The sequence below is a fragment of the Seriola lalandi genome, unplaced genomic scaffold, assembly GCF_002814215.2.
Source record: "Seriola lalandi dorsalis isolate HSWRI2012SDOR001 ecotype SW California unplaced genomic scaffold, Sedor1 jcf7180002054606, whole genome shotgun sequence".
Classification (NCBI taxonomy): domain Eukaryota; kingdom Metazoa; phylum Chordata; class Actinopteri; order Carangiformes; family Carangidae; genus Seriola; species Seriola lalandi.
In genome coordinates, this window is record NW_019525159.1 from 3,568,034 (window position 1) to 3,593,423 (window position 25,390).

The 25,390-nt window shown below is 39.1% G+C and overlaps 1 protein-coding gene across 3 annotated transcripts; it reads right to left on the bottom strand.

Annotated features, from left to right (window-relative positions):
• Positions 1-586: 586 nt before the first annotated feature.
• opn4xa (opsin 4xa) lies at positions 587-15,651 on the bottom strand. Of its 3 annotated transcripts, none has more exons than XM_023419492.2 (10): positions 15,465-15,651; positions 10,495-10,630; positions 5,477-5,610; positions 4,923-5,126; positions 4,639-4,810; positions 3,258-3,419; positions 2,867-2,974; positions 2,608-2,782; positions 2,036-2,179; positions 587-1,888 (listed from the first exon to the last, which is right to left on the bottom strand). In XM_023419492.2, exons 2-10 carry the CDS (start codon positions 10,626-10,628, stop codon positions 1,445-1,447), a joined length of 1,677 nt encoding a protein of 558 aa, XP_023275260.1. In that variant the 5' UTR covers positions 10,629-10,630; positions 15,465-15,651; the 3' UTR covers positions 587-1,444. The 3 variants fall into 3 exon arrangements, with proteins under 3 accessions (XP_023275260.1, XP_023275262.1, XP_087033633.1); XM_023419494.1 differs by having other exon boundaries at positions 1,787-1,888; positions 2,031-2,179; XM_087177507.1 differs by lacking the exon at positions 587-1,888 and having other exon boundaries at positions 2,027-2,179.
• Between the last annotated feature and the right edge of the window lie 9,739 nt (positions 15,652-25,390).

Genomic DNA, 25,390 nt, shown 5'->3' on the forward strand with positions numbered 1-25,390 from the left:
CTGAGGCAACTGTATTGTATGTGGTTACATGAGCATATTAGTAAAAAAGGAAAAAAAATGCATAATGTAGCACAGCAACCCCGTGCTAATAGAGTCATATGTTCAACAGATCCATGCTATCATGGACTTTGGTCATCATGGTGGCTCAGATGGTCACAGCACATGAATTGTAACTGATGTGCCCTGGTTTTGAATCCAATGTGGGGCATCTATTAGATGTCAATCCCCTTCTCTTCCTCCCCACTCTTCATCTCCATTTACTCTTTATATATATAATTACAGGAGGATAAATCCACCTGCATCTGCTTCTTGGATTTTCAAGTAGTATTAAAGAAGAAACTGTTATGATTTCTTAGCTATAGCAAGCTGTAAAGACATATTTCTCTGAAGAAGTATTAATGTCTTTTTCCCTGTAGATCGAAGTAAAATAAATTATATAGGCTTTTTAGTTTCAGTGATGTGGTGTCAATATTTTTTTTTTTGCAAGAAGACTGCTCAGAAAAATCTGTTGAGAACCTAATGATTTTTATTTCCCCCAACACACACAGCAACATGTCAGTGATCATGGCTGTGCCAGGTCTGTTCCTGAGAATAAGAACTGATAATTATGATATCAAAATGTATCATAACGGATAATAATGATGTGTGATACACCAGTGTCAACTGCTTTTATGACAGTTTGGTAGCTGAAATGTGCACACACTTTGGATGGCAAAGTTCTTTATGTCAGAAACAAACAAAACACTGATCTTGAAGTAGCTGCAGTGAGCGAAAAATCTTGGATTGTATAACACATATTTACTAAAGTGCCTGAAGTCATGATACAGCACATAATGTCAGCAACTTACAAAACATGATAAATGCTGTTATACATCATCATACAATGAGTTCTACAGTCACTCATAAATGCATTATAGACATGGCATTCACAAAAAACCAAATGTTGTCATTGCTCATTTAAATTAGCAAGGCTGATAGCCAGCCTTAGTTGTAATGTAAACAAATATATAAAGTCAGCTTCCACACAAAGCATTACAAAAAATGTCTTTCTTTTATTTTGACAAAAAAAAAACGTTTTTCTAAATGTCCTTTCAAATGTAGGTTTCATTTGTCAGACTTTTCTTTGTTTCACCGGGACAGTGTTGATAGTACTGAGGGCTAACCTTTAATAAAAAAAACCAAAGGTAGCATTATTATGTATGTTAACAGCTAGCCTGAACAGGAGAGGTGTGTGTACATACGATTGCACATAAACCTATGAAACAAATGTATTTGGTTGCTCTGCATGGCGAAACAGTTGAAATAAAAATCTTAACAGCTGCTTAAAAACGTTAGCTTAACATTCGTGGACAAAAAACATACTTGTTTCCTCTGCCGTGTTACAGTAACACGTAGCCACATAGATAAACATATTCACATTTAGCTTCCTGGTGTTGGGTTAGGGTCAGAGAACTCTTTGCACAGACTCAAATAGTTGAGCAGAACAGTCTAGAGGCTCTAAGCTGAGCAACAGCTCTCTCGGTTTGCTCTGTGTGTTCTGTTTTTCCTCGCAGTGGCCATGGTGCGGAAGGCCTTTCTTTGAGTTGGGTCTGATGATGGCATGGGAGTGCATACATACAGTATTGTCCAGAGAGTCCGGCTGTATGAGGACCTGCACCTGCCTCTCATCTTCCTCCGTCTGCACTCGTAGTGTCTCTCTCTGTTCATGTTCACCTTCTTGTTCTTGTTCTTTCCCTTGCTCATCTTTCTGTTTCTTCTCTTTGTTCCAGCATTCAGGGCTCTCCTCCTTTCCCCTCCCCCTGGCAGAGGAGGTCATTACCATGTTGACAGACTCAGGCGATAGGTTGCGGTCACATCTGTTCAGTGAGCCTCGCTCTGGGATGGAAGTCTAGAGTAAAATTTAAATAAAATACGAACACAATTGGCATTTTGTGAATACATAACTGTGCTGATATATATATACCGTTTAAAGCCTTTGACTTTGAGATGATTTGTTTTTAAAATCAACAAATATAATGAGGAGCACCTACCTTACCTGTTCCTGGCTTTGGCTTCCCTCTTCCTTGGTCGGCTTAGCCAATGATTTGTACTCTTTGTCCATCAGAGCTGAAAGGGAATAGCTTGACCTCAAACAATGGCTCTGGTCGATGGGGTCAAGCTCCACATCGCTCCAAACCTGCTACAGGGGACATGGATATGAATATCTGTATGTCAAGTTAAGGATACAGCACAGCAGTAAATATATATTCATGGCACTTTAAGGAGAATAATGTTTATTCTACATTGGAATCTCTGCCATTGCTGATAAGTGCTCACATTTGAATTTGAATTGGAAAAGTTAATGCTATGTATTTATACAGTTCTATATAAGAAATGTATTTAAAGTCTACACTTCATAACGCAGCTTTAGACTTGGCTTGCCAAAAGACAGCTCTTATGCTATACCAAGCACAGGATCAAAATGAACACAGAAAAGACCTCTACTGAAATAGACACAACACATCATGTGCATTTGATTTCTGATTTCTGTAAACGCACCACTGATGGTGCTGCTTGATCTGTGTTTCCCTGTACTCTTTGAAAGCCTAAAGCAGAAGCCAAACTCACTGTGTCTGACGTAGACATGGAAGAAACTCTGTGAAACTTGGTGTTGGAGACTGATGACTGTCTGCTCAGCATTGAGTCCTTGAAGGAAGACTCACTGTGTGACACTGATAAGCAGTTCCTCCTGGGGGTCTGGTCTAGGAAGTGTAGACAGGGAACCTTTTCTGCAAGCGTGTCCCTGTTGAAAAATAGGCATCTCTCAATAAAAGCTCCATATCTTTTTCAAGCTTAGGTTGGCGATTACTTGGATCACCGCACTCACCTGTATTTGGAGTGAATGATGGCATAGATAAAAGGGTTATAGATAGCTGATGCCTTGGCTATAACAGCAGGGACAGCTTTGGAGTAGGGATTGAGGATGTTTCCATATCTGAAAAGTGTAAAGCATTTGTGAAAAGTAGAACTGCACACCACCACTGGTACTGTAGTGTGAGAAAATCGCATAATATTTCATGATGCCATATATAATGATATTCCCCAAGTGGTGGAATTATGGGTCATGGTTAATGGCAGAAATGAATTGCAGAGTGCAAGCAAGCATCATATATGTTTTTATGTTTTATGCAAGGGTCTACCAAGCTGTCTATACTGTCAGACTATTAAAAAATAACATCAAGGCATCAAACATGGCCCTTGTCGTACTGTATATTTACCCAGCCCAGGCGATGAGGGTGACACATGCATAGGGCGACCAGGAAAGCACAAACACTATGATGACCACAAAGGCAATCTTGGCCAGCTTCCATTCAGTCTTGATGGACTGCTGCTGGATCAGGGTTGACTTCCTCACCTGAGACCCCAACTTCTCCACATTTCTGTTTAGACAGAGAGAAGGAACATTGAGCCTTTTCACAAGCTAAATTGATGAAAATACACAAACTCAAAGTAGTATTTGCAGACTTGTTTTTAACATATGTGAAATGAACACTAGGGCATAGACCCAAATGCAGCAGCAAGGCGAAGCAGACATTGTAGCAAACGGGGCAGGAAGACAGCAGGGTAATACTTTTGATTTTTAAAATTTTTTTTTTTGCTCTATGCTACTCCAACCAGGATTAAGAATAGTGGAACTCCCTTAATGATGCCAAACACAATACATTTCCACATGACAAGGACAGACATTAAAATTTAAAATATAAAATACAAGAAACACGATGTAGCCTAGTCAGACAGAGCAGGCCATTAGTAACTAGCATGCTATGGGTGCTTGCTTAGAGGCTCTGCTGATGGTACGGACCCCACCATCTTTGAAGGATACGTCACACGAAGTTATAGTTTTCACGGGGCTGAATGGTTAAACTACTTCCACCACAACAGAGAAGATATGCGGAACGTTCATCGTGGCATCATCTCAAGATGGTGATGCTGAAAACTAATGATGTGTTCAGGCATTCCTTTCAACAGGTAAAGCTGAAAACGGATACGTTGCCCTTGAGGTAAATGCTAAAGGTTAATCACATAGTATCTTGTATGTGGCCTCCAGAGTACAACAAAGAAGAGCTAATTTCTTGCCGTCATTTGAAGAACCCTTTAAAATACGATAGCTTCACCAACCTGCGATGAGGCATTCCAGTCTTAAAATGGGAAGCAGCTACATTCTTGTGTGTATTACAGGTAAATTTGCAAATGTTCAACAGCTACAAATGTAGCTACAGCTACAGATGGCTAGTGGAGGACAAGTGAGAAATGGCAGGATCTGAAAACAGACTAAAAGATACTATATGTGCATACACAAAGAGAGATGAGAAAAGAAATGGAACAGAGAGAGATGAGACACAGAAGCCACCATCACAATATATAACCCGCTTACTATCACAATTAACAGACTGTATTGCAGGAAATTCAAGCTTTTTCAGTAACAAATAAGACTGTTGATGTGAAGATGTGCCAGTAAAGGGGAGCTAGAGTCTGCACTTCAATGGTAGGATGATGTTTTATGCAGTTAATAAGTAGATTTCCTATCATTTCAGTTATTTTCAAAGAGTAAGTTATATGAATATGAATATGCATATTCACCTATATTAATTCATTCACCTGCTTGCTTGTCGAATTGCCAGGAACATACAGAGATAACAGTATGATATAATGCCCAGAGGGATGAAGAATACAAAGCAGCATAACATCAAAGTATAACTTTTATTGGCTGGAGTAGATGTCACGTAGTCCCACGTACATGAGGTCATCAGGCCCTCTGGTATATATGAACCTTAAGAGAAAAAAATGACAGATATGAAGGAAGTGTGTATGGTCTAAAAGTATAAAAAAAGAGGATAGTTGCATAAAAAAAATGTATGGAGGTCATAGAATAAGTTACTTACTCCAGCCCAAAAGTGGCGCAAGGCTCCAGGCTAATGAGTACAGCCACACCAGGGCAATAATGAGGCAAGTGCGTCTCTTTGAGGTCCATTGTAAGGCCTGCAGAGGCTTAGTGATGACAATGTAGCGGTCTACAGAGATGGCCAGAAGGTTTATCATGGAGGTGATTCCAAATAAAGCTCCACAGAAAGCATACGCTTTACACCCTGTTGAGAAAAATAAAGAAAGAAGCATTTTATTCATAAGTTTCTCACACTGACTGGAGGACTGATTTACACGAAGATAAGTAACAGGATATTTCAGGACTCCAAATTGCTGGTGACTTTATTTAATATGAAATCACTAAATCCTATATTGGTATTTCCTGCCTTTTTAGATACACGACTGAAAACTCACAAAATATTGCATGCAACAGATGTTTTTATATTAGATTTTTGGGTACTATGGGTGCTACATTTCATACAAAGCTCCAAACATAAACAACACAAACATGAATAGATACATAAAGAATGTGTTAAGTAAATACAGTTAAACTGAATCTAAAAAGAAAAAATACCTGTTTCACCAAAAATCCACCCCTTGTAAAGAGAGTTAACAAAGAAGATGGGTGACTGTGTAATCGCCATGAGGAAGTCACTGACTGCCAGATTCATGATGAAAAAGTTGGGAGGAGTCCGTAGCTTCTTGTTACTGAAAGACATAATGATTGAAAAGTCTTAAATCAACAGAGCTCAGGATTCCACAAAGCAATATGTTGTTGTGGTCACTCATTATTATGCACAATACGTTTCCAGAATTGATTAATATAAGAAGCAGAGACAGTTGAAGCACTACACAAAACAAACATTCAACAAGGTTCAAGAAGTCATTTGCTGTGTTCATTTAAAGCCCATTGCCACTTTTATCTTGTATCAGATGTAGTGGAAAAACATCGGCTGCCTTTTTGAACACCTATATCCAAAATGTCACTTTTTATCAGACATCATTCAGATGCTGATATACATATATTTTCATTAACTTGGATTGATGACATCAATGGATTGTTCACCCATTGTGGTAACTTGTTTCTATAACTTGTGATACTATGTGGGAACTCTGTGGGCCAGAAAAAATCAAGTGTGCTGCTTGTGATTTATAAGTGAGACATTACTGAAGCTTCAGTTCAGTAGGAGACCTTGGTGTAAGTACTAAGTGCTACATCTATTCAATAAGTGCAAAGAGAACGGGTAAAAATGTTAGAATGTTAGAGGTTTTTGAAGAGGAGGTGCTCTCAGAAGAGATGAGTCTGACGAGATTCTTGAAGATAGAGGGACTCCCCTGCTCCGATAGCATTCGGTAAATTGTACCGCCATCAGGGAACCACAGACAAGAGCAGTTAGGTCTGCGATTGACTTGTGTGCTAGACATTCCTTGGAGGAACACAGTTGCCGAGAAGGAGTGTAAGCCTGTATTACTGAGTTCAAGTTGATGTGTGCAGACCCAGACATTTGTCTGTAGGCATTAGTGACTTGAATTTGATTCAGGCTGCCATGGGTAACCAGTGTAGGTCGATGAGTAGCGGAGTGACATGTTCCCCCTTTTAGGCTGATCGTAGACCAGATGGGCTGCAAGATTCTGGACCATCTGTGTGGGTTTCACTGTGTGTAAAAGGGAGGCCTGCAGCAGGGCACATGGCAGACTTATTGTGTCCAAAGGTTGGTTTTAAAATTACTTTTCAGTTTATGGAAGTCCTATTTGCCCCAGAGTGGTGTACAGACATAAAGAGAGGCAGAGGTTCAAACCTCGGCCAATGCAAAATCCATTCAATAACTCTCAAATCTACATCCTACTGAACTTAAGTCCACCTCCCTTACCATAACAGGCAGGGGACGGAAATCAATAATAATGGAACATTCTAACACTAACCTTCAGTAACACTATTATTCTAATGGTATTCCTCTCCTAAAGAAAGTTCAGTTCAAAGATTCATCAAAGATGCAAGATTGTAGCTCTTTTAGGACACAAATCACAAGATCATAAGTAATCATAAATGCTGTCCTGTACTGGGGGAATACAAGCACATATTCAATACCAGAGGATTCTCTAGTGAATTTCCTTGTTGGTTCATTGTGTGTAGTGGCAAGCAAAACTCTTAGTGTACGCCCTCTGTAACAGTCAGCAAAAGCAATGAATTTTCTTGCTGTGTTTGCAGCTGCAACAAAGAAAAGTCAGGCAAAGCAGATACTTCATCACAAGAGGTCAAAAACACAATTATAAATTACCTTTTAATTTAGATGCATTTTCATTGAAGGCAATATGAGAACCCCATAAGCCATATGCCTTGTGGATATCCAAAATTCGAACCAGAATTGACAATATATGCACTTATTGACTTGATATGTATGGTACTTTCCGAGGCGCTGAATGAAACCGAATATGTTGCTACCTACACGGGCTCACTTTATGAAAACCTGTGAACCATGTCTACATGTGTACATTTTATGAACAATAATGAGGCTGGAACCAGCAGCCCATGTCAGGGCCACAGCAGATATTGGCAGTTCTTTTTCTAAGGCCGTGCATGGACACAAATGGTCACGTTGTACTTGAACCTTCTGTTAGCTTTCCACAACTCACTGCACACATCACAGATCGCCTTTTAGCAAATCATTATTGTAAATGTGTATATTTAAAAACTTTGTTACATTGAGCAATTGACAATTTTAGAGGGCTACCAGTGAATGGCGACTTTCTCTGTGGCCGGTGCACTAGTGAACTCAGATGAGAAACTAAATCTAGTTCTAGCTTTTCTAAATGCAGGCGCCAGAATATTAACTGTTTATAGCAGCCTTTGCTGTCTTTCATCTGTGAGGTGTCAGTGTAATCTGTGTCAGTGAGCATTTTACATTCACATTTATTAGATTACACTTACTTTGTGTTACATAAAAGGAATGGGAAGTCCAGGGACACAGATGAATATTTGTTACAACTGAACTGAGCACAAAGGCATGTTTCCCATGTCTGGACTTCTAAATTTCAGACTAGTATTAAAGTGCCATAGGTTGAATCAGCTCCATTTATCACTGACAGCCTTTGGGCGCTGTCTTCCTCGTTTTGCCCATTGCCTGTTAAAAGACCAAAAAGAGTAAACACTGCACAGAGAGATAAGTTGTGAGTGTATTTGTGTGTTTACATGCAGGCGAGTGAGTGCGTACCGAACAAGTGTGACTGGAGTAGAGATCGAGTGATGCTGCATTCGAGATAGCTGTGTATCACTGGAGGTTGGACCTTAATGCAGAAAACATGTCAGGCTCAGGATTGTATCTAACACTTGGTTTTTAACTGCATTCACTGGCGTACTATACACCCAGGAGTAGCCATAGTGTATATATGACGGATACTCTGGTGTGCGTAAATATATTGGCTTTCATTTATATTTTCTTCATGTCCTTTCAAGTGAAAAAGTATGTAACTTTTTGGTTCTGAATGTGTATTAGGAATTTTGCCATAATTACATAAGCTGGCACAATGACAAATTGTAAAAGAAAAAAAAAATAAAAAAAAACATTTTTTCTCTTACACAGGGATAATATGCAATAAGTCTTTATCTATTTTGATACATTTGTTCATTTGTCAATGGGGGGGGGGTCATCTTTTTAATCAGATGAACATAATTCATTTTTCCTATCATCTAGTTGAGAATCTAGTCTGACATCAGTACTGTATTTAGTGGGACACATAGTAGCTGACTGGATTACGCTGAACTGCATTGCTGTTATTTAAGCTTGCTTACCCTCTTAATGTGGTCTAGGACCTAGACCACATTAAGAGGGTAAGCACCACCTAGACTCTAGGTGGTAGCACAGTGTTGACTTTACATTTAGATAAGCAAGTAGCTGGCTGGATTATTGAATTCATTCATTGATTTATCCAGCACAGTTAGAAAATCACTAAGCTACTTCCTGGTATTGAATGCCTGCAGGCTGCTGTGAAGACCTTTCTGCCTGTGCTTGTGACATCTACTTCATAATGCAAGAACACTGTTTCCCCATTCGGTGCTAAGTCTGTACAGCACCCAAACATTACACAGGGTACTGTACAGAGTTGAAACTATATCACATGAACTGCTTAAAGTGTTAGACTTTGAGATTGTTTTACTAGTCTCTAAAAACTCTACAGTGATATACCGAATAGCTTTTAGTTAATAGATAATAGATTTAATAGATTCATGTATTCAACTAGATATACAATTGAATCAGTCATATGTTTTAATGCAGTCAGATATCTCAAATGTGCTATTTGATATTATAATGTGCCACCGCAGGGGCTGTTGAATGTGTGTTGTGGACTGATGAACAAAACAGGCCTCAGGCAAACGGCTTCTGTGAACTTAGTTTTTTTTTTGGGAGATCCAACAGAACACGAACAGTGGAGCACTGTGCTCCCACAGTCTTTCTATGCCCACATGTGTGACTTCCCAGAATCTGTTTTTAGGACTAGTTCATGTGCAGAAGTGTGATGGGCTAAGCGAGGCTCGTTAACGACATCAAATATGGGTGCGTTAATTGTTTGTGACGACTTCATTTAGTAATTAACTGTTATTAGTAAACGGTTATTAGTCTTTTATTTTAACTAGTTGTAAAAATAAATCTGAATGTTGAGTAAATATTTATTTAGGAGCCATCGATTGTTGAGTTTGGACAGAGAAATTGACTGCATGCTGAACTTGACATGTCATTTGAATATGTATATGTGGTGCGTATATTTTATTTAAATGCCTCTGGCAACTATTTATAAGCTGCTTAAAATAGCAAAGTGCAGGTAAATGAAAATGAAATGACAGAATAATTTATTAAATATTTATTAATACCTTCAAAATTGTGAAATAATATTAAATATTAGTACTATATTACTAACATTAAATTCCCTACTTCAATATGTGCTCAATCTTTATGTGTCGAAACCGAAAAGTGTCATCATCATTAGTGATTAGTGACTAAAAGCATTAGTACTTAATAATAAATCTCAGTAGTAGCACAGAAGTGAAGAGCCAAATAATGACTTATTTAAAAAAGCTAAAGCTATTACTCATAGAAGGAGTGACTAGTAAAACTTTGAAAAAAACTTCCTGTTTATGTCTTTTGCCTGAAATTCACTGATATTGTTCTATATTTTCAATGATACTCAGAAAGCCAACTCAAAGCGTGATTAATGGATTAATGTTGTGGGAGACATGGTCTAAATCAGGTTTCGCGTGAAATCTAAATTACATAACAGTTATATAATTATTACAGCTGAAGTGGAAATAATGAAAAGGCTACAATGAAACAAAACTTGAATAATTTGGAACCGCATCTTCTTCCAGGCTAATTTCTCCTATAATGACAAGCTGTAATGAGGCCTGGCAGGAGAATGCAGTGTGTAATGAATAATGCAGATTTTAAAAATGCAAAATTACAAGTAAGATTTTGTTTCAAGTAAAAAAATTGAAAAGTCAAGCAATTAACAACTGGCTGACTAATGCAGCTCTGAAATCAGTGATGACAGACAACCAGATTCTTCACCGTCACTCCTTGCATAAGGAAAGTCGCTTACCAGAAAAAGGCATACATGACCAAGGCGTTCCCAGTAACCCCTACTGTTCCAATCACCAAGACAAAGAAGGCAACGATGTAGTGAGCGTGGTCCTGGACGTCCACCTGCCGATAGAATCCATGTTCAACATCCATTTCTGTGGACAAGAAACAGGCACACAGATGTTGGCATCAGTGAGTCTTTGTTCGTGTACAGTATGTCCAAGTGATTTCGTGCAATCCCGATCTTCCTGTCTGTCCCTCTGACCCACTAAACTCTCCGGCATTACGTAAGAGTTCTTACAATGATGAGCAAGTTAAATGTCTGGGGGATAAAATATACACAGATGTGACGGCATAATCTGCAACGCTGCATCTTTAGTTACCATGTCAACATTTTTTTTGTTTGTTTGTTTAGGTAATATGCAATTTAGCATAGTTCCAATACAGAATATAAAACCGTTGTTGTTGTTGTCATTGTTTATTTTATAGTTATTGCTCATTTTCAGCTCTTGTCCAAACTGTAGCCGGTCTATTGTTTGTACAGTGTAATTAAAATAGTTAGTTTACCATGAATAAAACCATGATACACCACATATATGGGTTAAGGTTAGGATCTAAAAAAGAGCGGTTAAACAAAATAACAAAAATAAGCAGATAAATACTAAAACAAAACAATCAACAATACAATACAATTAGCTAGAGATGGGTACAGCTCTGGTTTGCTTTTAGTGAGCACTTGACCTTTGTTGTAAAATAATTTATATCTGGAGTTAATTTGATTTCAGTTGGTAATGTGTTCCAAAGTTTACAGATTGTATCTTTTCAATATGTGACAGTGATGCCATCAGACAGGCTTTTCCTCCATTGCTTTCAATGCCTGATTGTATAAGGATGTGAGGGCTCTGACGGATGATGATAACACTTGAGCCCATAGTGTGACACAATTATAATAAATTAGAAAAATCATGGAGGGCATAAATAACTCGGCTGCCTGAGTGGGTATATAGTGTCAACATTTATTTTGTTGAGTCAGTTTGCTCATGGTCATGTGAATGAATTTGTCTATGTCTATGTGTCTATGTCTATTTGTCTATTTTAACATTACATCAGATTTTACATTTTCTATCTATGTTTTAAGTTTTGATCACATTCGCTGTTGCTTTGTATGATTTTATGTTTTAGAGATGTACACTGCTCACATTTTGAACATATCCACTATTTCCCTTTAGGAAATCTGAGGAAATCCCCACATTTCTTCCCTGAGACTCAGATGTGAATTTTTTTGAGTTTCTGTAGGTTTTGAGGGAGGGTCAGTGATGTTCTTGTGCCTCCAACACTTTTTGTCTATTTGGTTGGTTAGCAATTGCAGACTGTGTATCTCGCTGTCTTTTAAGCTAGCTGTATAGGGAATGTACAGAAAAGCTTAAAGCTGCTTACCTGACCACTTTTAGCCCTGCTAATGGCATAACTCTGTAACTCTACACATGGTCATGTCAGTCTGTTGGGCAGTAGGTTGGCCGGTCCACCACTATGGTGCAGACTGAAATTTCTGAACAACTACTGAATTAATTCTTTTGAAATAGATGATGACATAGATGATGAATTCTACTGACTTTTCATATGGCACCACCATGAGGTTCACAATTGTGGTTTTGAGTGAAATTTCTCAACACATATTAGATGAATCAGAATTTACATGTTCATGCTCTCCTCAGTATCAAATGTTATAACTTTGGTGATCCCTTAACTTTTCCTCTATCGCCATCATCAAGTCCATCCCTCCATCCATCCATTAGCTAAACCACTTATACTTTGAGGGTCGCAGGGGGCGTTTAGCCATTGATAGTTGACATCAGCCGAGAGACGGGTTATATACGGAACATGTTGCTGTTACTGTCTATGACAGGGCCTGTCATCAATTCAAAATTTCAATTGGTCCAATAGTTTGGTTTGTGTCATTGCCATCAGCCTCGTCTGCACTTTTTTTGTGCTAATTCACAAATGTTAGCATGTTACTGATGTAAACCATGATGGTGAACATGGTAAAACATACTGGCTGTGCCTGCATCAAGTGGGTGGGAGTGTCTAATTGTCAGTTTCAGAACGTTAAAGAAATTGTCAGGTGAAGCCACCCCAATTTCAATATCGGGAGGGTTTTGTGGGCGGGGCTTTCTGGAGCTATTTGTCCATTCCAACGGCACTTCTGATGGAGTATACTGGAGTACAGCCTCGCAGAACTGCAAGCATGGCTGGAGACGCGCAGTTTTATTTGCACACCAGGGGCCAAAAATATTGAACCCTGCATATGCACAGAAACCATGCATGCACCATTCCTCATACATAACTGATATTTCTCAAAACAGAATGCATGGTGAGAACACATGCAGCTCATGCATACAGACAAGCCTTACTCATGTTTCTCAGTGGATCTGAGGGTAATATAGTGAGGTGGACTTGTTTTTTTGTGTTTCTGTTTGTATTTTTGTCCTTTATTGCAAAGCAGATGGTAAAGGATGTTTCAATGTGAGCGATTTAAACGAAACCACTAATTATCTTTCTTATTTCTAATAACGATGAGCTAATGATTGTTTACATGTATATGTGTTGAAGACTAGTTGAATGATATGGGTGCTGTAAAAAGCTTCAGTGACAGCTGTTGTTGGGAATCTGTAAAATGACATGACTCACCTGTCAGTGAGTGGTCTAAAGAATGGTGGAGGAAGCAGAAGTATTGGGTTGATTAAGGGCGTGTCTACATCTCTCTGTGGCTAACATTGGGAACAAAAATGAGTCTTGTGGACATGAGCCTACAGTGACTAAGATTTATAAATGTGACAAAGAGAATGCACATTTATATTACTTATTTTTTTCTTTCATGGCTTTTTAGCCTGTATTTAAGCTTTTCAGTTCTTAACGTCTTCTAGTTTATCTTATATATACAACATGTTGTTGACAGATGAAGAAAGATTTTGCATTTTCCAGCTGTTTACTTGTAAATTAATTACTAGTTTTACAGCTTGCAGAATCAGAAGGATTATGACAGTCAGTGCCTTTTAATATCAATTACTCACCCTTGCAAACTGTAAAATCGTTTGGCTAAGTATTAATCACGGTAAGAGTTGAAGAGCAGTGAAGCTGTCATGGCCTTTCTGGTCAGAGGGGAGATCCTCACTCAGTATTATTGAACTGATGTGCTTTGGGTGTTTTTATGAGGCAATTCTTAGGACAGCCAACAAATGACAGAGAGAATGAAGAATTTTTATGAACAACTCTAATATGTTATCGTGGCTTTTAAAAATGGATGGCAGTGTGGCAGACAAGATGTCTAAAAGTGTACCAGTAAGTTTCTGCCACAAATGCCCAATGATTGATGCACTGTATGTGACTGAGAAATATTTAACCAAGAGGTGATTAAGTCAAGGCATTATTGATAATGAAAAAATGGCTGTATGGACCTTGCTGTTCCATGCGGCCATTGCTCAGCTGCAGCAGTGATTATAAGAGGATTTCTATGTTTTGTTAATGTGATGGAATCAGGAGCGCACATTGAGTCACGCAACATTAACAGCATTTATCCTATGTAAACCCGCTTTCTGTCTGTCTCTGATCTGCATTATAGAAGGGAGTTATAGGTGCCAGTGCATCACAATGCTCTCTACCACATCAATTTCAGAAGATGCCATAAAACATCTGTCATGTATCACATTAATAATTTGTTTGTTCCATAACAAAAACATGTTAAAAACTGTGACCGCTGCTGACTCAGAGTCTGATCTAAAATTAGGCTGTGTGATTATACTGTACTTAATCCAGCAGAGCAGGAGTGAATCTGACTCAAAATACATGTACATGAGTAGCATGTTGCTGTGCCTGATATGTCTTAATGCTTTTGCATTAAAAAAAAATATTATATACAGCATGTGCTGCTATTAAAACATTCAATTACACTATATTCTGTAAATTGATAGTGCAGCATTTTCTGTTGGGGTGTAAAAAATTAATACTTAAGCATTACAGCACATTGGGTGAAGGACACATGGGCATGCAGAGTGTCAGGTCCACACAGGGAGCTCTTGCTGTGCTCAGTGAAGCCTTGTGCGTCAGAGGAACCCTCAATCACTTCTTACTTCCCTTCATTGGGCATCAAAGCATTGTCTCATATGACAGGCTGAAGTCACATAAATCAAATACATATCCAATAAGGTGGGACTGTGCTCACTTTAAAGGTGACATGTACCGTTTACCGTCTCTGAGGAACATTACATAACCGAGACAGGTGCTCTGCAACGTGTTCGCATTCATTCAAAAACTACTAATATGAAGTTCATGTTAACGGAAAGCAAATGGATCGAAGAGGGCGAATAAGATAGTATTCGTAGTGAAGTGTCTAAAGGAAATTATTGTGATTTAGAAAATTGCTAGTTTACACTTGTTAAGTGGATATTAAAATACAGTAAAAATGTATTAAGAAACTGCATACCTTCTCTTAAATAATTTAAAGAAACTCTCTTGACAAACGTACTGGTAAGCATTACACAGATCATAGGTGGAATCAACAAGTGTGTGTCAAAGATTTTCTTTCTTATGAGAATTTCACCCTTTTCTCCGCTTCAATTTTAAATTTTTAAAGTTATTCTTGCATTGCATTCAGGAAGGAATCTGCCCTTATTGAGACACCAACATGAAACTGGTACAACAGGCAAACTGAAACAAAACAAACATGTCTTAGCTGGAATATGGACACCCCTGATGTTTCTGTAAAATTCTTAGTTTAAAAAAAACAAACAAGACACAATTCTTAAATGAAATACATCTTTTTGTTTTCTTAGTTTGCTCCATACTTTTGATTTGAAATGGATTTACTCTAAAATACACTGGTTTACATATGAGTATATAACAGCAAAAACTACAGAAGGAGGTTCCCATCAAGTCAAACTAACCTCTCGTCCTTAAAACTGAGTCATTCTATTAATAACAACATTACTTTACCTTATCTGGAGTGAAGCCCCTTTTCCTCTCCAGGGCACTTCTGTGTTTGCAGAGTGGAGTGGTGAAGAGGATCAGAGCCACTGAGGCTGTACAGCATGTAAAAACTGGTGAAAAATCCACCACGCTTACAGTTGAAATAGATAAGATCGATGGCTGCTTCTCTAAGTTCTCCCCAAGTTAGATGGAGATTCTCTCACACAGAGCAGCAGCAGTCAGCCGCTGCTATCAGAGCTTGAGAGATTATGAGAATACATAGAAAGACAGATAGAAAGAGAGCAGCTGCACATTGACCCATCCCCCTGCTGGCTACCCATCACACACAGCTCTCATATGGCACAATGCATCGATCAAGCCAGTGTGTGGTGCGTGCGCGCGTGCGTGTGTGTGTTTGCGTGTGCATGAGGCTGTGCATGTTTTACTGCTTGTTTGTTTGTGTGCGGAGGTGGTATTAAAAGATATTTTAGGTACCAACTTGTTAAAATCCAAACTCTTGTAAATACTCTTAGGATGAGAATGTGCTTCATTAGTAAAACATTTTTGAAACAAACTGCATGTTGCACCATCACAGCTTCCCTTAATGAATCACAGCAAATCATGCATTCTGCAAAGTATTTTTCATACGCATTGATTTCTGCGTATCTAATACTGCCACTGGCACAACTGTATGCAAGCACCAGATGTCGGTGATGATTACATGTGAGGCGAGAAAGCCGCTGCGTCCCATTGGGCGCTCTGAGAATTGAGGAGAGAAGTCTTGTGGTTTTGAAAAACACCATGCCTTATACATAGCATCAGACTTGTTCTTGTTCTTGCTCATCCTTGTGTAAGGAGAATCTTGAGAAAAGCACTCCGGTAAAAGCCTCCCAATGTTTATCATCTCATGCACAACTGAGCAGGCAGCTTCAGCACCTCCTTTTGCCCTTAATATATCTCCTTTGCTGGAATGAAATCTTTTGTTTGACTGTCATAGCATCTGCACAGGTTGTGTGGGTTCAAAACAGGTCAGAAGATGCAGTGACTTATAAAAATGTGCTTTCTCTGTGAAGATTCAGCCTGGATACCATCTAGCAAGAGATGGATAAGCCTTTACACTTATGGGTCACTGCAGTTCCAAGAGAATTTCATTGTAATGAATTCTGACATAGTATCGCAGGGAAGCAGATATTAGTTATTTGTTGTTTCTTTGTTGACTTGTTTTCTAGGTCATGTGTGGTTTTTCGGTCTGGTTCAATCATTTTCTAGGTTAAACGACAAGGTTGTGATGACCAGCTGATTCACTGGGCGGGCATTTAGCGTCATGGGTACAAGGCTTAACTGTTCCTGTATGTAGCTCAAACAAAGAGAGCTTTCTGTTATTTTGTATATTTTATCAGAAAAGGGAAAAAAATGCTCCCAAGGGAAGCATGTACATGTACTCAATGCAATAAACATGCAATTTAATGCAATCCAGTACAACAGTCCAACAGAACAAACATGATGATATAATGCACTGCATTACACGTAGAGGGAATATGTTATTACATCTGTGTAATGGATTGAATTAGACACATCATAAATACTGACATGCTGTGGTCACAGGGCAGAGGTGTGTGGGAAACCATGTTGAAACACCGCTTTGTCTTCTGCAGCCTGAAGAAAGACCGTTCAATTAAAGACTAGAGGATGCGAAAATGTCCCTGTGTGAACCACAGAGGCAAATGTGCTGAATGGTGCATCACAGTTACGTAGAAGGGTAATACTTGTGGCTTCCACAAGAGCTGAGATGGCCATAAACTAATACATACTAATGTCAGTTGTTGTAGTCAGGCTAAAGGAGTGGATGAGAGTGCTCTTTCTTTGCTGCTTTTGCCTGAGGTGACCCCACCAAAACAATCAACCATCCAATTACTGTCAAAATGGTCTGTCACCTCTGTCACTTGCTGTCATGTGTGAAAAGGACAAATGCATCCTGCAAAATACGTTTCAATAAAAAGAAAAGCTTGTACTTGAGAATTACTTTGCCCTTAAGGGGCCTTTGTGACAAGCAATGGTCTACAGAATAACATTTCATGAGGAGACACTACAATAGGAGCTAAGGGGCTCACCAGCATATATGCAAGATCACATTATGCATGATTTGAAACATCGCGCAAATTTTCTTTTCTTTTCTCTTTTTTTTGGAAGCGCCCCATGCCGCACCCTGACAAGATGCTGCCTATGTCGTCCATATCTAAATCCGCCAATAGGAGTAATCCTCAAAGATAAAAAAACTGAGATTTTAGTGAATAATCTCATAATTATTACAAAATATTATATACACAAGTGTCGGTATGCCAAACCCCCCCACAGCTTGCTCTTAAGAATGAACTCTCCTTGTTACAAAAATCTCTGAAACAAATAAATAATCCCCATGCAAATAAACTGTACACATTTATTTATAGCAAAATTTAACCTATCCTAAACCCCTTGTATTTAATTATTATTGATTTACTTGTTTATATGATTTTACTTTTAACTGTTTTATTATTTATTATATTTTCTTATCATTCTCTCTTTCATCTTATATCTGTTGTATGTTTGTTTTTGAAATGTGATATAAACCACCGCAATATTTTTTCAGTTTGGAATCGTCATCGCCATCGTTCATGTAATGTTCTATCTTTAAATAAAGTTAAAAAAAAAAAAAAAAACTAAACCCCGCCATTGGCTGAGGACAGGTGATGATAATAATAATAGCCTAATAATAATAATTAAGACATTTTTCGTCCTCTATATCAGAAACTCAGATGATGTCAAATGAAAACAAAAGTAGCCCAAATAACCCTCCAGCTGGAGGCCAGGGGTTTACCTGGATGTACCTGCTCTGTTCCCATCTCGGTCCTCGTTGGAAATCGTGGAAATTCGGAAATTCGCAGTGGGCGGATGAGTTTTGTAAATGCGGCGTTTTAAGTTTCATTGTTTAATTTAGTTTTTGTTGTTTTTTTCACACACACACACACACACACACACACACACACACACAACCACACTTGTGTAATGTACCTCAGGTCGGCGACGCTCAGGTTCGGTCCCACGCCTCTGGGTTGTAGGTCGGCGTCCTTCCTTTCTGGACGAGCTTCAGCGTTGATCGACTTTCAGCGTCTGTACCTGACTAACCTGCAGCAGGTGTGGCTCAGCTGACAGAGGAGGACACCTGGGGCCTCGAAGCACGAGCCTGGAAAGATGAGTACGCACCAAAAAATTGCACATGTATATAACTATGCGCGTGCAGGATTCCATCCATGCTCAGTTTTCAATATACTCTCACATGGAATGAAACAACGCTTTTCCAACTTTATGCGTTAGTTTAAAGTGTGTGTGTGTGTGTGTGTGTGTGTGTGTGTGTGTGTGTGTGTGCGCGCGCCTGCCTACTTATATTTGATGGGTGAAGTAAAGGGTGTCTCATTAGCTAAATGAGCAAACAGTAGGTCTATATTAATACATCAGTGACATTATTTGTCATCATGTACTAACGGGTAATTGCTTTATTGATTAAAAGAGATGACTTTGAGAATTGCATATAAATGCTTGCATATTGAATTGTAGTCAACCAGATACCAGTGACCAGACTAAGATGGATTGTACATAAGCTTTTTTGCATAAATCAGAAGTTTGTTTAAATATATTATTATATAGGTTGTAAATGTCATTAATTTCCAAGGAAGTGATATTTCCTAAACACTGTCAAACATAACAATATTGAGTCTACAAGTAATAAGCACTCAAAGTCCTTATATTTTTAATATTATTGTATATTAAGTGGGTTTGTTCAAAAGCCTCTCATGTTGCTTTTAGGGCTGATAAATCCATCCATCCATCCATTTTCTACCGCTTATCCTCTAGTAGGGTCGCGGGAGCCTAACCCAGCATCTTTTCGGGTGAGAGGCGGGGTACACCCCGCCACCCTGGACAGGTCGCCAGTCCATCGCAGGGCAAACACATAGAGACAGACAACCATGCACACTCACAGCCACACCTATTGTCAATTTTAGAGTATCCAATCAATCTAGTCCCCATTTGCATGTCTTTGGACTGTGGGAGGAATACCGCAGTACCCGGAGAGAGGGTACTGCACGCATGCAAACTCCACACAGAAAGATCCCACGTCCGAGCCGGATGACCCGGAACCTTCTTGCTGTGCGGCGACAGCGCTAACCACTGCACCACCGTGGGGGCTGATAAATGTTACTGGATTTACAATGGATTTCTTGACCTGATTTGTCACAATCAAAGATTCTCTACAGACGGTTTTACCCAGTTCAGTCCACTTCGGTCACTGTTTTGTCAGCTCATGTAGAGGGAAGAGCGGATTATACAAAACAAAACTGGGGATAAAGTGCATCTTTTTTGCTCTGGTCGCTCCATTCGGGGACTAGATGGCATTTTATTTCATTTTAGGTTAAGTTAGACCAAGCTTCCTCAGGCACTGCTTCCAGCCACCAGAGGATGGCTTCCCAGTCTGTGGGTCAATACTGCATGTTGTCAAAGTGTTGCATTTGTGAAATGCTTCTGACCTTGGGAGGTGTGGTCTAAGGTTACCTTCATGTAATGTGGCCATGGATGTCCTTCGCCTGAGATCCCATGATGTTCATAGATGTCCACTGGATGTTTTTTTTTTTTATTAGTGAATCAAACAAAAAACACACACATTTATGTATGTAAAGAATGTTAATGACAAATGAATTGCATCATTGAATAATAAAATTGATATCAAATGTAAATAATTCTAAGCATTTATGTACATTCACAACTGAATTTCATGTTTAACAGATGCAACTGCTTTGGCAAGAGTAAACAGGAGGCAAGATATGGAAGCAGAGAAAAGGGTGAAAAAGAGCCTTTGATGAGCCATGACAGTGACATGTCCAGTGGGTATTGGAACATTGGCTAGAATGGCAGCGGATTGTTTTTGGCAGCTGCAACAGGAGACATTGTCTGATGAAGAATGGGCTTGGGAACTAGCAAACATTTATGCTCCTTCCAGTTTACCATTGTTAGTGGATAATTGTTTATTTTCTAACCAAAGTACACCACCAAGTGTGGTGTACTTTGTATATAAACATCAATTTTGTAAAATGGGCCCCTGACTGGTTTCAGGACTTCAGCTCAATTGTGACCTTTTCTACCTCCATTTTTCTTTTTCCGTTGGTAAAGACCTCTTCACCTCAGCTGACCCTCTGTGGGTAGTCAGCTCCGTGCACAGGCGTGATGGGGATAGATTAATTCCCATACGGTGTCCCACCAGGTGACAAGTGGTGAATGAATGACTAGTCACCTTCACAGTATGCTCTTGTTCATTTCATATTGATTATTTTTTCACATTACGTAAGTGTCTCAGCAGCAGCAACAGTGAGGCAGAGGCTGGTTAGAGGTACACTCTGAATCCAGGGCCGTCATTAGGAGAAAAGTATTATTTAATGGCACAGAGGATCAACTACTCACTCATATTAAAGGCTCCTGCAGACAATGTCTATATGGATTACTACAGATTTAGTTATAGCTAGTGGCACAGCAACTCACAGGAATGAGAGATTATCAAGAAAGCTAACCTCAGTGACAGCAGCAAACGTTGTCAAAGGCCGTGACAGAGCTTTACTGAGACATTAATGAATCATGGCTGTTTATTTACTCTATGAAGATCACATGGCTCATGAGAATATTATAATTTCATGTTAAATATTTTAACAATGCAGCCTCTTCACGATGAAAACACCCCTTCAATTAGGCTTAAAAATGTCCAGTTTTGTTGAAATCGCTCTAAAAGAAGTCCATTCAATCAGGTGTAAAAATAACAATAATGATGTGGAAAAATATTTCGTATACTGCTCCTGTATCAGCCGTTGACAAGACTAAATTTTCAGTCTGGTACAATATGTTGAAGACTTGAAGTCGACACAGCCAGAGGGTACGTGTGGTGAAACTGAGGTGATGACGGCACATCACAGGTCGGCCCAGTAATGAATCATGACGGCAAACGCTAAGCTTCCTTCACCTCACACTCTTGCAGTTCAGGCATTATTCCTTCATAGTTTAAAAGTATTATGGCACACCTTAACCGCTTCCTCTCAGTGATGCATTTGCTCCACGTCCTCTTCCTTTTCCTGTTCTCTATTGCTATGGTATTGTTTAATTCACATTTGTTTGTACCAAGACCTCAACAACCCCGCCTGACTTGCTCTGCTGTACAATATCCTTGTAAATGAGTGCCAAATAATATGCAGTGTACCTCACTTCACCCTATCCTGAGGCAGTTGTTAAACTCAATTGGCCTGCGCTATATGAATCTCCAAAACAGTGTGTGGCCAAGGACAGGCCTCTCTCTGTGTTCATGTCAGTTAGTGCTTAAACGACAGTACTGACACAGCACTATAAATTGAAACACGCCTTACTCTTTTTTCATTTTCAGTAGGGTTTAATAGTAAATGTTGTATGTGTTTAGGTGAAGGTGTGTGTGTGTGTGTGTGTGTGTGAGGCTGAAGTCAGAAATTGTCATTGCACAACTAATACACTTAGGTTTAATTTACGATGTTGCATTATTTCACAGACTGACGAGCTTAAAACTAATAATTAGATATTTTTCATCTCAACATTAACAAACAATTTCATTTTTCAGTTTGATTTCTCATTAAAAAATGTCATTTTACATTTCATTTAAGGTCAGCCACTTTCCTCTGATTATAACCACCAGAGGGCGACATGTTCATCCTTAAGCACTAAAATGGTCATACATACCTCCAGCAAAAGAGGAATTTAATTATTGCTCTGTGCTGGTGACATCCATGTGTTTTCGGGTTGTCTGCCCCATTCTCGTGAACACAAAATCACACAGACGTTCACTTGGATTCAAAGAGGAAGTGATAAGATTTTGGTGGTCAAAGGTCAAAGGTGAAGGTCACTATGACCTCACGTCTGTCACATTCTTGTGAACACAATATCTCAGGAATTCTTGGAGGGAATTTTTTCAAATTTAGCTCAATTTCATTTACTTCATTAAATGAATTTCACTTTTCACAATTGAGTTCCAGCAGGAAAAGGGTTTTTACATACTACCTCTAACAACTTCAAATATTTATATATCTGATTGTTATTTAAAGGTAAATGGACAACACAATTACTGGAAGGATTTTTACCCACTGCATGAAAATGTGTCACATGAAAAAAAAATTCAGTTACATTTGTTAAGATACAGTAGATGCATATATACTACACTGGAGCTTATTTTTAAGTGTATCAAGTGGATCTCAGTTGGCAGATGAGCTGTTTTCCAGCTATCATTCTACATGTATCAAGCAACTATTGAACACTCCTTGTTAATATCTTTTATGCAGCGTCTAACTCAACACTTCAGTGATATATAGTAGACGAATGATGATTTGAGTGAATACAATTTTGTTTTTTATTTTTCCCCTCTATCGTGCTGTTTTATTAGATATATACAATTTATAAATTATCAGTAATTATTATGACATTTACAAATACTATATAGTATACTGGATTTCATGAATGTTTATCAATCCAGTGAATGTCTTTGATATCTGTTGAATTCCCTGTGGTATATTTCAGGTGAATGTCTATTGCACACTGTACAGTTTTTACATTTATTCAATTTTATTTGTCATAAACTATAGATGATAAATATTTTTATTCACCTACTCTGTGTGTTGCTATAGCTGGCAGCATGTCTTTCCACCAAACGTGCTACTGGAAGACTTGGACGAGTGTAATTGTGTATCATCACTGGATACATATCAGAGATCGAAAGATATTCATGGCGCTGCAATGAGAGATGATGCTCTCATATTGCATATAGAGTTTTGTTCTATTTTAAATATTTGAAAAATAAATTTAGTAAGTATACCTCATTGCTCGAGACAACCAGTATGCATTCCAATAGTGTGACTCTGACCTGAACTTCCTTGCGACCGTGAACAAGAGCCCAAAGGTTATGGACCCGTTTCAAATTAAGGACATAGTTATGCACTCACATGCATGGCCACTTATGCATTTGAAGCTATATCCAACCACACTTATGGTTTCATTTCAACAGCAAAGGGATGTCTGTTTTTTCCTTCATCTCTTCATGGTTTTCTGATTATATAGTAGAGGGTCAGAGTTCAGACATATTGCAGATACACTATCACTTGACTGATGATAAGAGTCATTCATGTCAGGATGTCATGATAAAGAGCTGGAGTATATGGAGCTTTACCACCACCTAGTGGGTCCTGAGGCACAGCACCTCCTGCAAATGTACAGTATTGTAGAGGAAGAGCAGTTGTAGGTGGTCTGAGGTGGGCCTCTCCAGTTGTATATAGTGTTCTGACACGTGTGTGACCACTCCGGTGTCTGTGACCTCTCACCCCTGAAAGCTTAGTTTTACCACCTGGGGGTGGACTGTTCTTGATCTCGCAGCACCTCCAGCAGGCTGGAGCACAGCTCCCTCACTCTCCCTGTAAAGAACCTCAAGGTCCACTTTATCATGCACACTCATACAAAGGTATGTATGTGTGTATGTGTGTGTGTGTGTGTGTGTGTGTGTGTGTGTGTGTGTGTGTGTGTGTGTCTGTATGGTCCTTTTTAGAAAAACAGCTCCATTACAAAGGTATTTGACGTGGAGGTCTATGAGACGGTGTTACTCATTTCTAAGCTGCAAGTGGCTCATGTTTCTAAGTGTTACTTTTATATCCTTGTGATAGAGTTTGTTTATGTTATGAATACCTCAGTCCAAACATGGTCATATTTAAAGTTGAACTATTTTTTAAATTATGTGTATTATGGTTTCTATTTGTTTTAAAAATGTTATAGTGCGTCTGGTCATCTCTCTTGAGTTTCACATTGTTTGATTTGTTAAACTGTTCTACACAGTGTAAGTAAATGTGTAAATAGGACTCAGTTAGGCTTTAGCTATTGCTTATTTTGCACATCTGGGATGTTATGACTTAATGATTCTCTTCCACCCAGATCATCACACACTCCCTCTCTCCCTTTCTCTCTCTTTCTCTCGCACCTTTTGAAAGCATCACAAAAGTTGTCAATGAAGCTATGAAATGTCTTGATGCCCGTCATACAAGTGGGAGATTTAGTATGTAGACAGATGGTGACAGACATTGGATGATATAACAACATAGTCCAGGTGTGGTATTCAGTCCTCAGGTGTGTCTTTTCAAGATCTACATGAGGTATGATATCACTGTTGATGAGCCTCTTCATCTGCACCATCATATTCCTCCTACATGGTACCTTAGACCCCCCCCCACACACACTCTATTCACCCTCACTGCCTTACCAACTAATGACCCTCTACACCCACCAGAGCAATCATGTACAGCCCTTTGATCAGCTTTATCCCTCACTTTAGTAGTGTTAAAAAGAAAAAAAAGATACAGTATTAACAATAGGCGAAACTGTGGCTCACTCCCACTGCCTGACTTACTCTCTTTTTCATTATCCATCCTCTTTTATCCCATTGTCCACATGCAGTACAGAACAATACAGTGCAGGCGGACTGGGTGGAGGCTCATGACAGGACTGGTAACATGATGACACACCAAAGGCCAGGTGAGTAAAAATCCCCCTCCACAGTGGGACATGTGTCACCGTCCAGCCGTCCTCGCCAACCTTTTTTGTGGTCTCGCGTCTCTCTGCTTTGGCTCTCTCCGCCTCCGGCCATAACGATAAAGCTCCCATCTGCTGCGGGGACCCGGGTCTGTGTCTCTCTGAACTGATCCCTCACAGCAGTTTCCCCTTTTGTCAGATATGCTGATCATGTTTCACTTTTGACACCTCTCTGTTTTACACTTGCGACAGGTACCAAAGTTCTTCTGTTCTCAGGAGAAATGTATTGGAAATATGATACTCATCTCTTTCCAAAGCTTCGCCCCCTGCGCCCTTTTCCCCCCCCCCCCCCC